General features: G+C 34.6%; 1 protein-coding gene across 1 annotated transcript in view; it reads left to right on the forward strand.

Moving 5' to 3' along the window:
* PPFIA2 (PTPRF interacting protein alpha 2) overlaps positions 1-17,610 on the forward strand; it is a 340,732-nt gene that overhangs the window by 238,190 nt on the left and 84,932 nt on the right. The window contains exon 6 of the mRNA XM_074166889.1: positions 16,305-16,421. Within this exon, the coding sequence (XP_074022990.1) occupies positions 16,305-16,421 (117 nt within the window). The remainder of the gene's footprint in view (positions 1-16,304; positions 16,422-17,610) is intronic.

Here is a 17,610-nt window from a genome sequence, read left to right on the forward strand (position 1 = left end):
GCACTTAATCCGCGAGTATGGAAAGTTTCTCTTTTCTGGATCTCATGAAGTTGTGTTACTGGAGTTATTTTGGGGGGACTGTATAATGTTTTATATTCATCAGTAAATAGAAATCACAGAGCATGCCTGATACAATAGCAAACACATATATCGATATATGACACAGAGCTGTGAAGCTGAAGAACATGTCTCAGGCAGTGATAAATGGATCTTCTGATATCTTCTCTGCTTTATTCCAGAGAATTACAGAATAGGAAAGCTCTGCATTTCTAGCACAGGTTTCATGGATTTCTTATTTACCACATATTCCTCACCCAATGTAGAAAAAAGGGAGAAAGAGGAGATGGGATGACAGCCAAAGAAATACAAGCTGAGAGAAGAATAGAAGGATGGCAGGAGCCAGATGTGTGGCTGAGCATATTTCACAATAGTTTGCCTACATACCTGAAAATTCCAGGAGATTAATAAAACCGGGAGGTTATTTGTATCTGGTTAGTTTAGGGATTGTTTGTAGTCAGCATGAGATTAGACACTGGGATAATTTCAGATTGGATTTAAAGTCATATATTTGGCAGCCTGTTTATGGAGCTTAACAAATCAATGGAATACAACTCTCACTGGCCCCGGTTTCAGAATGTTATGTTAGCTAATTCCTCGCTTTATGCACACTAACTTGCTAAAGTAAAGACCATAACATATATTTAAAGTCACAGTTATCTCTTTTGCATTGTAGAGCTCACTATTACTTGTACAAAGGGTAACTGTGAAAATTTTAACGTCTGATGTTTAATTTGCTCACAACGTGCATACAGTGCCTGCCTTTCATGAGACATCAGAAAGAATACATCTCTTTGATCCGGTATTTTGGGATTCATAAACTTTGAAATGTATGCCATTTTATCATGCATTGGAGGTATAAATTCCGGTTTAAGAACGTAGTTGAGTATCTTTCTTTCTGTATCAGCTTCAGGGTCATTTGATATTTGTCAAATGAGTGTTCATGTGGATCAAGATAATTTCACTGCAAGAATCAGTCTTGTTGATTCTTTATCATTTAGAATCTTCTTGTGCATCCATCTTGATGAAAATGCAAAACACATAACCGTTATCCTTTGTTTTTAATCTGCTCAAAAAATATATTTTTTAATCATTTGTTTAGTGTGCATCTTTGGAATGAATACACAACTTTGTGTATATTAGTTAAATATTACATGATTTGTTAGGAACATCTATGTCTACTAACTCTCAACGAGATTTTAAATAGTATAACAAGATGACAGTATTATATTTTATGGCTATTACTCCCCATAATAAATTTTTTAATGTATGAATAGGACTTACATGCTGCAATTGAATAAAAGATTTCCATTAATGGCCTAACCCAATAAATAAAATGAAATTTAAGCTTCAATAGATTCATATTTATTAATCAATATTCCCATTAACATATGAACTAGAAAATGTGTCATTTGTATTATCATATTACATCACCTCAACCCAATAGTGCACATGATGCAACTCTAACAGTATTCTGCAAATTTATAAGGTAGCTAACCAACAAGACAGTAAAAACTAATGTCTGTGAGCAGTGTCTGCAATAACACGAACCAAGATTTTTTTTGTCTGCAATAACATGAATCAAGTTATTTGCCACTCGGAGGTCTGTATTGGCTCTCCATTGTCAACAGGCAGAGCAAGGTCCCCAAGCACGACAAATCGATTCCACATTTGTTACTGATAGACTATGAAGAAAATTATTGCCATTTTGCTACTCGTCTGCTAAAGCTGAGCTTAGTAATAAATTATTTGTGAGAAAAATAGGAACAGATACTGTACTGGGGATATGCAAAGGATGGATGTATCTCGGTAAATGCTTACCTAAGTAATCATATCAGGAGATTTTTAAAATCAGGTTTTTTTTTAATTTGGCGCAAACAAGTTTCCATCATATGACTGTACTAGAAATAAATATAGAAATAATTTTACTTGGGATTCAAAAATGTAAAAATTATTTTGGGTTTGATGGGGCAAAATTAGATACTTATACTTCTTTGGGATTTTGATGGAACATCAGCATTAGGAAATATTAAGTAATTTTCATTAATATTAATAGGGTCTATCAATGTATACATGGAATTACTCCAAGAGGAGTTGTAGAGGGCTTGTTTTACCTGGTTCAGTCCATAAAAAATGATCCAGCTTGCTTTACATTGCACCTGGAGAGTGTAGTTTAGACACCTTTAATCATCTAAAATACTTGGCTACAAAAAAGAAGAAAAAGAAACCATATGTATGATGAATTAGAAAATAGCTATCACATTAGATTATTTTCCACAGTAATCCTAGAATAAAACCATTATTTCAGAAGTTCCAGTTATGAAGAATATATCATTAAAAAAATATATAAAAAATGTATTAGTGAGTACCATATCCTCGATTTTCACTGGAGAAATCTGTGGGAAAATGTGATTCCCAGTAGGAATGTCCTTGAAAAGTATTAAGATGTTGACTAAAATTAAATGACTACATGTGGTTCAATATTTTAAATATAGACTTTAATTCACTCTACTGTGCTTTGATTTCAACAGACTGGGAGTTAGATTTAGGTTGGGATTTCTTCAGTTTGTGCATGCAGATCAGGGCTTTGATATTATTTAATTGTTGTTCTGGGGTAAGGTTCATTTCCTTTCTGGATTTTTACTCATATCCTATTTATCTGTTGTATTTTCATGTTTTGTACAATCGGTAGCACTGATGGTGATTTTAATACAGATACACTGTATAGGAAAATCCAATAAAACTGACTACACAGGCAGAATAGTGGGGTTTTCATAACAGATGTGTCCAGTCAAAATAAATCTAAACAATCTCAAAGTCTCTAGAAGAATATAAAATTTCATTTGGGGAAGATTTTTTACTCGGAGGGAAATATATTAATGTAAACAGAAGAGGAAAATGGATTTGCAGTGCAAATAGCTAAATACTTCATTTTATTCTGAGCAGGATTTTTCAAACCAAATTATATAGCTTAAGTTTTCAATTAAATGCTATATACTAAGAGGAACTACATAAAACCCTAGAGGCACATTATTTTATTTATGGTCAATGTCCTGTATACTAAAATTATGTTTGTAAGTATAAACATATATAATTGTATACACAAAGAGTGTGTGCATATATATATAAAATATCTGTAAATACACTATCTTATATACCATATCTATATACACTCTATGTATATATATTTCAATAGCTCATATATTGCTGAAAACAATGAAGACCGTAATGTTTTTGCCAAATCCATCCTCAGCTCTGACCAGCCGGGAATCAGTACCTGTGCTACCAACAAACTCTAGGGCTTTTGTATCCTGTTTTCAGTATATTACTAGTGTCTTTGTGAGACTAATAATGAAAGAATAATATTTTTTCTACTATTTTGTTGAGCTTGGTTAGGAAAAAAAAAGCAAGAGAAATTAGTCAGCAGGTGTCAAATATACACTATAATACAACCACGTCATTGATATTTTTTGTTTCCATTGTGTTCTCTCTGTAAAAGACAGTTCTTTTGCTGTATCATAGTTCATACCATTTTTGTGACAAATTAAAAGTAGCACATTTGTATTTACTTAGATAAGGGTTTCTGAAGAAAATGGACTGAAATGTACCTAGTAATCTTCTGTGAAAAATCTTGACAGATATTCTTTTTCATAATAGCAACTGCACAATTGCTTTAAATTACTCCTGTTTACAAAGTAAACAGTTTACAAAGTAAAGTTGCCAGTACACCATAGAAATAAATGGTGCATGCTGTAGACTAAGTGCAATAGCACAAGACAGTAATTTACACAGTAACACTTAATTTGGTTCAGAATTCATGATGAAGCAGAGAGTAATAAACCCTATTGCCTTATTACCAGTGTATTACTACATTTAAAGTATAAAAATGACTGCTGATGAAGGCCCTTAGCATTCAGAAGGAGTCAGGGCTTAGTGATGGTGTAAATGGATGGCAGGAGGTCCTGCCAGTGGTCCCCTGCTGCAGCCAGCTGAGTTCCACAGCTGTGGGCTACCCCTGGACCACAGTACCCTTGCACAAACAGAAGTGACCTCCATAGGCATGTCAATAAAACACTGATAGCCAGGATCTGTCAATAGTTGTCACAAGCACAAACTGCCAACAGTAAAAGATCACATGTGTGATCACATGTATTTTCATGTTTTCCAGTTAAGATTATGAATCTGCCACAGATTCACGCAGTCATCCTTGCATGTTGTCATTCATTATTTGCACTTCAGTGACATGAAAGCAGAGCCTGAAAGTGCTAGCCACCATACAAGCAGAGTCACAGAGAGCAGTGCCTTTGTCAATATTGTAAGAATAAAATAATCAAGACATACGAGAAGCTACAGGAGCAAGATGGTTTTGCTTTGTTTGATAGAACTTGAAGACTTACTTAAACCATAAAATAACTGTAAGTGAGGGCTGAAGCTCAGTGTGGTACCTCCCCCTTTTGCCACAAGGTAAAGACTCCCTGACTTTTTAAGTTAACTGTCTTTTACAGCACTGATCAGCTCTGATCAGCTTAAAAAGTGTTGTTGTAAATCTGAAGGTACTTTCTCTTGAGGAGCCCTCTAGCAAATGCCGGATTTCTAGTAATGATAAGGCAATGATTCTTGGCCATTAAGGAGAAAAGAGTGTAGAGATTCTATTTTAATTTCCACTTTTGTGGACTCCTGTCGTGGTTTCGGCCTAATTTACCGAAACCAGACCGACAGATGGCCTTTCCCCCCCCGTCCCCCCCACCAAAAGAGAGAGAGAGGAGAGAAAGAGATAAGGAGATTCAGAAGTTTAGAATGAAGTAAACTACTTTAATGAAGAATTAGTATTAAAATAAAAATAAAGAAGAAAATAATGAAATAGATACAATATATACAAAACCGTATCAAGCTCCCAGGATGACAGTCACGTCACCGGCAGGCACTGGGGAAGTCCCACGCTGGACTCAGTGACGAATGGGAACTGGATTCCAGCTCTGGAGTCAGGAACACACGGATCGAGATCGAAGGCAGATGAACAGACAGAGTCCTCTCTGGACATCGGCCATCGCAGGAAGGGGGCTGACCCTTTGATCCCTCAGCTTTTATACTGAGCATGGGGCAGATGGGATGGAATACCCCAGTTGGTCAGGTTTGGGTCACCTGTCCTGTCCACTCCTCCCCACCGATGTGACCCCTCTACGTTTTTTCCGTTTCCGACCCTCTAAGGGGGCAAATAACGAAATTGGCTGACCTTGGTTGTTATAGCAATAAGTATAAGCAAGGGCCTCCCTGCATACCATTCCTTGGCATGGAGCACAAACATTGGTCTTATCATTCTGAGAACGAGCAGTTTTCTCCACAATATGCCATTAATTTCAGAGAGCTAGAGGAGGCCTAGCTAGGATGTAAAGTTACAGAACTGAAAATTGGTTCAGTTTTACTTCAAACCGGGACAACTCCATACAGCACAAACGTACCAGATTTTCTTTCATTAGGCCTACTACTTTTGAATCTCCAAGGGTTATAAAGACTCCATTAACAGGATGATTTCACCTTAATGAGTATTTCTCCATGGCAATGAAAGCTAAACAGCAATATTAATAAAGGTCAACAATCTCAAAAAGGAAGGATGAGAAGAATTTATGACGTAAAGAGGTTGAAAATATGTATTACTCATAACTCCTACAAGTTTTTTCTTTGAATAAAGTAGTAATTTTTTTGACACGTCAGGACACATTTTAAAGGGCTCAATTGTGTAAAGTTTCTAGAAAGCTCACCACTTAAATAGCAATAAAATACACTGGAATCCAGGCAAATATAAAATAAACCTAGATGAGGTTATCAGACAGACATGAACACTTAGTTTATGAATGAATTTTCAGGGTGCTACAAAAGGCCTCCTTCCAAATTTGTCTGATTCTTTTTGTTTTAAGTAGTTGAATGGGAGAGAAGATGAAGTGCTAAGTTAAAAAAAAAAAAAAATTTGCTTTTTTATTCCCCCAAAGTGAGTCCAAAGTGCATTGTTAGTGCTGAAGGTTTCATTCCACCTTCCAAAGTAATTTTTACAATCTGAAAAGGCTTTTTTCCTTTTCTTTTGTTCTCTCAAAGTGTGGCTAATGTTGAGTACAATGCTCTGTGGTCCATAGCTATTTTAACTCCTACCTGTTGTGAAAATATACCTCTAAGTTGGTATTTACGCTTTTAAATATAACTGGTTACAAAGCCCAGAGCTTGCTTTGTTGAATGGAAGTAAAGAATTTCAGCACTAAAGGCGTCTTCATGGAGATTCATTTTCATGTGTTGTTTTAGAAGACTCTGTATGGATTTATTAAAAGTTTCATTTATGAAGTCAAAATGTGCGTTTATGATAGCCTGGAGAGCATCTTGCATTCAGTCTCTCAAATGCTATGTATCTAGCCAGTCATCAATTTTATGCGGTTCATTTGATCATGATACTGAAACGTACTGAGATTTTAGCTACCACTCTGGGAAGAAAGAATGCCTTCACTGCAGGTCAAAACCTCACTTTTCCTTGTTTTTATTAATTTCAATTTATACATGGATAGCTCCAAAACTCTATATTTGCTTGTCTGTTGGGAAAAAAAAAAGTAAATTGCTGTTTCTTGTCTTAATCCCTTCTTTATCCCATATACCAAATTCAGACACTTGGGTAGATGAGAAGGAATTTCCATTATTAGACAATTCTGTGAATCTTAGACTTTCATCTGCTGTTTTCTGGTAAAGAATGCTGAAAAGGTGGTTGAGTTACACACACCACCTCTCCCCTTGGTTTTTGAGGAACACTCTAGTGGTCTTCTTAGTGGACCATCTCACTAGCAAAATTTTCATCACTGTTATTCAAAGATGAGGCAAGGTCCCTACTTGAGCTCTTCCTTTAATCCATGAGAAAATGAAACCAATCAGAATTTGTGACTCAATCCCATCGATTACTGGAAATAATTAAAACATTTTTGATCTTCAGGACAGGCTAAGAAAGTCATCGTTAGTGGATGACTAAATAGAGTTGGTTCGGTAATGTTGATTAATATACAATTTTATTGGGAAGAGGAAGCCTTGTGAACGTTTAAATGGCAGGTGTCAGGATGACATCTGCCAAAGCCACCTAAGCCAGTGCACTGCTTTAGGTATTTAAATTCAAATAGGTCTTGTTGCAATGAGATCAAGCTGCTAATCCTGAGATCCTTTGCCGTGCTCCAAGTGTGCCTCTTCAGGGCAGCTAGCACTCAGTTGCAACTTCTGCTTCTCACCACAAGAGCTTGTGATCTAACTGCTGTCCTGCAGGGCCTGTGGTTATATCCACTTCTGTGCTATCTACTGGAAGACCCTGTAGCTTGGCACCTGGCAAGGTTTCTGCTGAGACCCTGCAAACAGTCACAATGTGTTGTAATTTAGAAGTGGTTTCTTTCAAGCAAAATATGATATATTGTGCCAAATGTGGCATGTCATGATTTTGCCTTTTCTGCCTTGTTTCTTATCTCATTCCAGAACATATAATGCAACATAAACAAGTACACAGGCAGGGACATGTGCAATGAATTTTGGGGTTTCCCCCAGTTCTTCAGTTATGTATATATTTAGGCATATTTGAAAATAGGACTGTTCAAGTGGAAAATGTTTAAAGCCTAAAAATGGAAAATCTTCATGCCAGAAGAAATTAAAAATCTTAATAATGTGTTTATTTTCAGGCAAAATTTAATTGCTCATTCAAAAACTTGGCACTATATTGTAAAAAGATCTTTCCATTCAAATCTTTTCATAATACTTTGACTACTTTTAAACCATTGCATTATAACACCTATCTAGAGTTCTAGTTTGTGATTTCTGAAGTGGTCTGCCATGCAAACTTACCAGTGATTTATTCAGTGATGTGAATATGTGAGAAAACATTTGCATGTAAATGTATACTATGCTATGCTGGAATTGCTGTAATTTGGCAATCATGAGGCTGCAAGTGATTACAAAATAAGAAGGACAAGAAGGAGCACAAGCAGGAAAATGGGGAATGGGAAGACTCTCAGACACCACTGTGACAATTTATTTTGCCTTTGGTTTGGAAATTGCAGTAACTTTGTAGGCTGGAGGACTCTGCTAAGAAATGTCAGGTCCCCACTGGATTTTTCTCTATACTCGTGGCAACAGGTTTCCTCTGTACTTTAAAGAGTCAGTTAGCCTCAGTCTTCAAAACAATTTATGTTTTGAATGCCTATAAGCGCAGTTCTTGGGGCATCTGGGTCTCTTGTGTTTTAATTTCCCGGTTAGAGTTCAGAGAGTTGCACAGACAACAGAATTAATGATTGTGAGGAGTTAGGTATCATGGCAAAGAATGTGGTAGAGATACTTTTGTAAGTAGTAGTATGTACAGGATTAGAATAAAATATGATCTCTTAGAGCAGTGGAGATGTATCTTTTCAGATATAAATCAAAAATTATAACATCCCCTGCCCCTATACCAAAGAATGCATTTCAGTGCCTCAGGTACCACAGTTCTTAATTTTGCCTCCTAAATGTGACTGTGTTGACGTGCGAACTTGTGTACAGCAATTCCCGGGCACTTACTCATGCTGCTTCTGATATTCTGCTGATAATCTCAGATGGATAGGATGGAGGCACAAATGTCTTAAAGTACTGCAACTAAATCTGTCACACCTCAACTGACAGAGTCATTAAAATTGCAGTAAAAGTTGAAACTATGCGGAGCGGTTCTAATTAAATATTGAAAGTCTCTTTTGAATAGGATTATTAGAATATTCCTTTTTACTCATGGAGAAATACAATTAAAATCAATATTTTGACATATCCAAGGTTTTTCTGTGAATCCTGTTCTTACCATTTACAGCAGGGACCCAGATGACCCCCACTGAATGAGATGCATCCTTCCTAAACCTGCACTTGGGAGCACATAGTGTCCACAAAATTGTCTTAGTTTTACTAAAATGCTCTTTCCCTCATGAAAAAATTTTATTTTATAATACCTGTTTTTTCTCAGATTCAAAAAAGGATCAAATTTGTTTTTCATGAAAATGTTTTGCAAGTGTGCATCCCATTCCGTGTTTTTCACCAAAGAGTGAAAGCTATATAGTGTACTGTTTATAAAATATAGTGATAATACAAAATGCTTATTACCATTATAATTCCTTTCAAAAGTTATATGTTAAATGTAAAGCAAATGTATGTGCATTTCTCGCCCTATAACTAAAATAAAATACTAATAATGACAAATTTATTGTACAGTTGAAACCATTTCAGTCACCCTATTTAAATATCTCTGAACTCTCCAACCAGTGGCTTCTGAAAGGTTGAGGTTAACACAAATTAGAAATATAACTGGAAAAGGCTATATTTATGTTCAAGAATCAGGATTTACATTTCCATTGAAGCAGAAGGAAATCACCTCAGTCTCTAAGCATCCTTTGTTCCATGTGCTACACTTAATATTTACCACATAAAATAATAGGCATTGCTTAAAACTTAACACAAGGTTTAATTAATGCAAAAGTCAAAATTAAAACAAAGTCAGAAGGTGGACCAGGAGTCTGAATTATGTTCTCAGTAGACTGAAATCTGGTATTTAACACTGTTTATTTATAGACTGTTATGACAGAATAACGTAGGAGGACATCCAAGTAGGCAATTTCACTGTTCTCTGAAAGACTTACATAAATAAGAGCGGGATGGAAAACTGACATAATCTAGTCACAAGAAGTTTAGTTTTGCATATTATCCATGTAAAAAGAACCACCTTCTTGGTAAGAGATTAAACAAAAAGCCTTCTAGATCTGTCAGCTGTAGCAAAGTAAAACATGGTTATCAGTGAGCTTAATTGCTTACGACAGATTTGTTTCAATGTTGGAAGATCAAATAAACAAGCTCAGTGGTTTAAGGTAGGCCAAGTTTACAAAAAACAGCTTTTCAAAAGCTTAAAATGCATTTAATGCCTTACATTTTTTAAGTGACCCAGGTTCTTACTGGTTTCTAGGGATTGTTTAACATTATAAATGTGTGTTTAGAGCCTCTGTTAACAACAAAACAGTATATTTATAAAATTATAAAATTTATAAAACTATTTAAATTAATGATAAACTAAAAAAATTCAAAGTAGAAAAACTTAATTAATTAAAGAATAGTCCTACTGTTTTAAATATTAGAAAGAATCCTACAAAAAAAGAACTTTTGGCCTTATATGTTTATTACCTAAATTAAATATCTTTATATCTGCACGTACTGTGATCATTTATTCAATGGAAAGCAAAATTAAATCATGATGATTACAGTAATTAAGTTTAAATCCTTTACTGAGTATGGTTTTAAATACAATTTAAATAGCAAAAAAACATTAAAGAGAAAATCAACAGAGAAATTGATTATGCAACTATTCTAAAAATTAGAATGGGATTTTATTTAGCCTACACAGAGACCATATACTTTTGAAAACATATAACTAATGTCAAGATTTTCAGCTCAGTTATTGTAATTCTGCCTTAAGTCACCAGGTAAAACGGGATGCTGAAGGCTGAAACAGCATTTTTGCTCTAAGTAGACTATGTTCTGTGCTGGGGTCAGATATGGAGAACTCACTTTTTACAGAACAGCAGCACTGGGAACAAGGCCTCAGGGAACAAGTTTCCAAGGAAAGAAAATTGTTATGGGTAGGAAATGTACCCAGAATACAATCCTTGTAATTTACAGTATGTGATACACATTGAGAGTAACAACAGCTTCCCCCTGAGGATGTCAGAACAATTACAGGGGAAGCCTAGTGGCAAGGGCGTTACTTTGTCTGGTCCATAACTGGTCAATATTCTGTGATTCACCCCAATTCTTATCAGGTAGCACCACCAGCGATTATCTCAGACTTCCAAACCCTGAGTCCCCTTGAGTTGCAATTACAAAATCATTCTTTCTGTCAAAAATTATCATTCTTCTTTCCTGGAATTGTCAGTGCTACTTATGGACCAAATATCACCATGATTCATAACACAAAAAGGAATGCATTTAGTTCCTCTCCACCAACACCAAAACACAGGACAAAAACCAGCTAAAGTGTCATACATCTCTGAAGAAAACCATAGGGGGCTGAAGAGTGCTGGTGCTTTGAGGGGAAGTCTGGCAGTGAGACAATTACTGCTCCTAGAAAATCTAATAAAAGCTTCTCCATTGATGCCCAAGATATGTGTACAGTGGTAAAGAGAGAAGACAAGTTCTGTAGATGTAAGACAGATTTTTGAATTACATCAGACTGCACAGACCAACTGCATAATTAAAAAATGGATCTGGAGTAGGCAACTGTTAATAAAAAAGTATAATAATTTGGTAGTTCATTTTCATTGCTGTTATAGGTGAGTATATTAAGTATTCATAGTAAAGTTAATTACCTGAAGCCTGAAACTGTAATGAGGTAACGAACAGCCACTCAAACAACTGGAAGTAGAGAACTGATTAAGTTTCAGCAGCAGAGGTACCCAGTCATCTAGGATTTTGTATTTTTTTAGAAAAAAATTTTGTTTAGAAATTGATTCTCATCTCACACCTCTCAAATAATTTTAATTATCTTGTAAAATACCCAAAGTAAATATAAAATGCTTTTCCTGTTTCATTTTGTGTCTTGTGAGAGACTTGGCACCGTGAATAAATCTGTTGCACCTTCATGTATAGTTTCTGTGTTCCAGTTTACTTTTATTTTGTCCAGTGAGCCTAATTCAGATGTTGCCATTTTTTGTGTGATGATTTTTCCATTCCTTTTTGGTTATTCTTCAAAGTTTGGTAGTCTTTGCAACTACAATGTGAATCTTTTATTTCTTTCATTTGTATATCTTAGAGTCCTACTATGGAAAGTAATCAGACTTTCCTTTGCTAAAAAGATGGAATTTATTCTATTGCTTATTGTCTTATTACATTGTCCTTTTCACCAGCGTGACTGATGGGTATGGTTCTATAACATCAGGTACTTCTTTGGATCAGTTCTGGCTTATGTACTGATATTCTGTTCTATATTGTATTTTAATACTTGAAATTAGTATTCTCTTAACACCCGTATTCAGGTTATTTTTTCAGATTATTATTTTCAAGTGTACAGTCATGAGATGTAGATTTGGTCATTTATGGAAACAAAGACCAGTTGTAATTTTGAATCTGAATTGTTGAATACTGACTTCATATAAAACGTGTGTCAGTGATGTCTATAGATAATGCTAAGGTTTAAGGTAATAAATTCTGCTAAGGTTTTAGGGGAAATTTATGTGGGTAATATAGTAGGGGTGTTTATCAATATTGTAATTCAGAAAGCTGGGCTTTAGGAAAGTTGAAAATATTTTAGAGTTGAGACAAAAAGGTAGAAGTTGTGTAAGAATATATTCAGAATGATTATGACAGAATGGGGCTTTAGAAATTGTGTCATTTGTTTCTAAGTACCTTTGAAATCCAGAAGACAGATTTTAAATCGGTGGAAGTTCTTTAAAGTTTCAATGTTACAAAATTGTCCCTTCTCAGTCATAAAAACTGGCTACAAAACTGAGATGAATGTTAAAGATCTACATGCTTGTTAGAAGAGAACAAGCTAAAGGAATCTTTCTTTATTATATTTTCATGGGCTTAAGCCACAAAAGTTAGAAAGGTTCAACTAGAAAGGTAATACTCTACATTTTATTCTTCTTAAATTAACAACCATTGTTTCGTTTTTCTCAATCAAAACCCAACTTTTCAGTTCAGCTGAGTTTGGCAAAGTTAGCGGTGTGCCAAATTTAGACTTGTGACAGGAATCTATCTTTAGACTTAACTTTAGAGACAGTAGCATCTCTGCAATTTTACGCTCACTTTAGATTAGAGTCATGTTGAAATATGTTGCTGTGGTCCAGGTCAAATCTTGACAAGTGTGCTAAATAGGAAAATAATGCCTGTGACAGCAATTTAGGAAAAGAAACTAGTCATTTGAGGTCCACAATCAGGAGTTGATAAGGAAAAAAATATGTGATATGTTTGATCATATTTTAGTACGTATTATTTGGACTTGAATATGTTTAGGTTAATAGTCCAGTTTTGGGTTCAACAATGGTAATTATCCACATTTATTTCTATTAAACTACCTTTTAATTATTTTTTTTTTTTATTTTGGTTTGGTTTTAGTAGATATGACTCCATCCTCAAGAAAATTACCTTTTACTTTTTCAAAAGAGAACTTAACATGAAAACAATTAAGATTTTAACCTTAGAGGGTTAAATAGTATGTAGGTACTTGGAAAGCTCTCTGTAAACATGTTTTGTAGTAGATAAGTTCGATATCATAAGCATAAAAGCATCAATACTTTTGAGAAATGCCTGTTTCTTATAATATTACTGAGTTTTATCTATGTTGAACAATCAGTTTCTTACCTAGATCTGTGCTATTATCACTGTCTGCTGTTGTAATGATCATTAAAGTTTAAGAAGATTTGGCGGCTACCTAGGAAAAAATTGAGAGTCATCTGTGTCTTCACCTGTTTCATCGTCATGATCCATTCAGCTGTGTTTTGGCTACCTGTGTAGAAAGTTACACAAATTGTTCAGTGATTAAATTAGCACATTTTCAAATAATTTGCACATTATTGAAAGTTAAATAAGAAATAAGTAATAAACAAGAGTCTGATAGTAATTTAAAACCTTTTGTTTCAACAAACTGAAAATTAAAAAATTCATGTGTATTTCTAAGACACAGGAGAGTTTCCATGTTTCCTTCAGAGTATTAATTCTGCCTTATTTATTCTTTAAATCCAGAAGACAGAACAAGTATGAAAGCAAGTTTGTCGTGTAATTCTTCACAACTTAGATCTGTTATCTGATGACTACCCTAGAGTTGAAACTTTTAAGACGTGCCAGACTTCAAATTCCTTCGTGTTGTTCCTGTCTGTAGTAACTCCGCATTCATTACAGTAATAAAAGCAGTGAAATAATAAGCTTTCACAATGATGGATTTTTGGCAAAGAAATTGTTCCCAAACCCCCAAAATAATGATACACGATATTGTATTCTTTTATTAGCTTTTCATGTTCAAGGGATAATTTAATGTTATTTATTTATTTACTTACTTATTTAGAAGCGGTGATCCTAAGATGTCTAAAGACCAGCAGAGGTTAAAGGCAAATAAACTATTGTGGAATATGGGATGAAATGATAAATTTTTATAGTAGTGTTTATAAAATATTCTTATTGAGCTAAAGGGTGATTAAGGATTTGCATTAGACAGAGATGATAATTCAAAACAGAGCGGAGTCTGCATTTTAATTGATCAATTAAATATTATCATATGAAAATCCAAATCTGTTGTTGGCTGCCACTTAACATACCCTGTGATTTTACATTTATTTTTCATGATGTGTAATTACTCTCCATAAATTGTAATTTTATAATATATACATTCAAACATCTCCGTTAGTCTACCTGAAAGTCACTTTTAGCACTAATCAATGGCTAATCTTGTTTGATGGGTATCATAATTTCTGTAGTTATATTTGGGAACCATTGGAACTGTAAAGTAAAAGACATGAGTGAAGCTATTCAGGAAAAAAAAAAGTTATTAAATTACTGATTACTGTGAACAAAGGGAGTCTATGCTAATGAGATCATAAACATCTTTTTCTGTTATTTAAGACAGACATAATTCTCCTTTTTAAGTGGCACATTTTAAAGCTCAGAGTATTTGTACAAACCCTAAAGACACAGATTGTCTCAGTTTTAATTCCCCTTCTTACATTTTCCCGTAATTGCTTTGGAAGAAATGTTGCCCTCAAGTCTCAGACTTGGCACTGAAGTCAGTGGGAGTCACACAAGTTCTACAAGGGCTGTAACTTGTAATTTAGTGAGCAGTGACTCATACCACAACTGTTTTCAACATTTATACTAATGAAGAGTTGTTTAAAGTGGTGTGTCCCTCAGATCTCAAATGCTGGTCAGACCTGATTGAAATCGTCTTTACAATAAGAACTTAAACATAAGTTTAAAAACCCATTTGAAAAACAAAAATTAACTAAATTATTTGGATCAAAGGAAATATATTTTAATATAAATTTAAATTAAATTAAATGTCCCACAAAATCCTGTCTGCTGTACATGCTTACCGGGTAGTACTGCTTTAAATCTTCCCTCTTACCCCATGCTTTTGTATTCTAGGAAAGGACAGTGTTTTAGGGTGTTTCTGACTCAGGATTTATACAGACACAATACAGGTGACAGAAACCTTTAAATTTTCACCAGCTTTCCAAAAACAGCATCTATACATCCTACCAGTAGTCTACTGTGTTTAATACATAATGTTATCCATTCGTTAAATTATTTATTATATGTGCTCATGAAAGCAGAATGGTACAGAGAGATCTAACTATACAATTAATCAAAATAAATAACTTTTAAATTAGCCAGATGTATGCCATGTAAAAATATTTTAGGACCTGACTCTCCATCCTGTGCATTGTCTCAGAGTAAATTACAAGGAGAGAAAGCAGCTTATTTTCCAGTAGCCGCGTGGGATTTTAAATAACACTACCAGTAAATAAAACAATTTTTTTTTAATCCAAGAAAACCCACTTGTATATACACTAAAACAGTCAATGAATACCACAGTAGAGGACTTTTACCTACATGTTTTTCTTAATGAAAACCATTTAAATTTATGTTGCAGTTACTAACAGATGGGAAGCTGACAGAAAGTTAGAACTTCGTTTTACATCGTTTGGTTTGGATTTGTAGCTTTTTGGCACTGTTTTCCTGTAACACCAGTTTGGCATCCATTGTGTTCTGTATGAAAGAATGAGTCTTGTTCTTGCAGTGTTAAGAAATCAATGCCTAAGACATCTTTCATCTTTCAAGCTAAAAAAAAAACCAAAAAAAAACAAAAAAAAACCACACCCCAGCACAAAGTAAGGATAGAAGATAAAACAAGAAAAAAGACAATGTCCTGTCATTTATTTGTTCCTTTGTATCCTTAATGGCTTTTATTCATTATTAATGTGTTTGATTTTTAAACTTATGCATGTAGAGGCAGATGGGGCTTTGGGAAACCTGGTCTAGCGGAAGGTGTCCCTGCCAGTGGCAGGCAGGGTTGGAACTAGATGATCTTCAAGGTCCCTTCCAACACAAACCATTTCATGATTCAGTAATTTTGCAAATGCTACAAATGGCCAATATAGGATAAAAATGTTAATAGATTTAACAAATTGTCTGCTCAGTTTTTTTCTGTTTCTTACGTATATTGACCACTTATTTTCTTTCTTTTGCAGATTGTAGCTTTGCGTGAACAAAATGCACACATTCAAAGGAAAATGGTAGCTGGTGAAGGGCCTGCCGAATCAGAGCATATTGAAGGAATGGAGCCTGGGCAAAAGGTTCATGAAAAGGTATAAAATGTTTTCATTGCATCACGCAACCAATATGAGGAATGATAAGGTGTTAGATTTTTGTAATGTGAATATTTTATGGGATGGCCCTTTAGAATATTGTCCGGCTACTGAAACCAGTATCAAAAAATGAGCTTGTTTAAATAGAAAGAAAATGCAAATGGGCAGGTCCTTGCTCTTTGATGGGGTATTGAATTAGTCCTACAGCTTATAACAAAATTTTCTTGGAATTTTTTGCGTAATGCTACAATTAAGGATACTGTATCCTGCTGAATGACCCTCTCTGTACTTCACCTACAGAAGAGCAAGGCATAGTGGCACGTATATGTGAAAGGGTATATATGCAAAAACTGTTGCCAAAATAGCTCTTAAGGGGATGACAGAAACCTAAAAAGTAGAAAAAGTCATTTTCCTCTGTGCTGCCTATAGATACTCTTCAAATTCATGTCCATGTTCATATAGAGGAAAACGAAGAGCATTTTACTTATTGTTCCTTAAATAAGAAATCGATATATAGAATTTAGGCTAAGTATTTGTCACGTAAGGCTGAAGGAGAGAAAAAAAGGTAGAGAATATCTGATTTAGAAACAAAGTTTTCTTCTAATCCACAGTTTTCCAGATTGATAAAAACCAAGTTGCATATCTTCCTCTCTTGCTTCACATTTATTAAATTAAAATGCAAGTATAACATAACATTTGGCAGACAGCTGAGATGAGTAGAGCTGCTGCTTGGATCTCTAATTTTTCATTTTTGTCTAATGGCATGTGATGAACAGTGAAATAAATCATACTTATCAAAAATAACACTCATCATTACTTATTTATTTTATAGGCAAACCAATTTACAAGGGTGCACTTGCACTGCAAGCATTAATTTTACATGTTTTGCAGTTTATTTTATGTGTGTATTTTTCTTTGAGTAATCTACGTGGTTGAGAACCACACAGTAAACAAATACTGTTCAGCTACTTTCCTCTTCCTTGCAAAATCTTAGTCTTTGACACGTGTGAAATTTTGTTAAAACAGTGAACATCCCACTCACTTGTGCTTTTAAATACAACCACACTGCTTAGCTGAAAATCTCTAACTTTCCACTTTCTTTGCCAGCTATGTCTTCTGATTTGAGCCATTGGCCTTGTTGTTTATAAGAAGAACTAAGTGGAAACAAGAGTATCTGTCCTTTAAGAAA

The sequence above is a fragment of the Numenius arquata genome, chromosome 2, assembly GCF_964106895.1.
Source record: "Numenius arquata chromosome 2, bNumArq3.hap1.1, whole genome shotgun sequence".
In the NCBI taxonomy this organism is placed as follows: Eukaryota; Metazoa; Chordata; class Aves; order Charadriiformes; family Scolopacidae; genus Numenius; species Numenius arquata.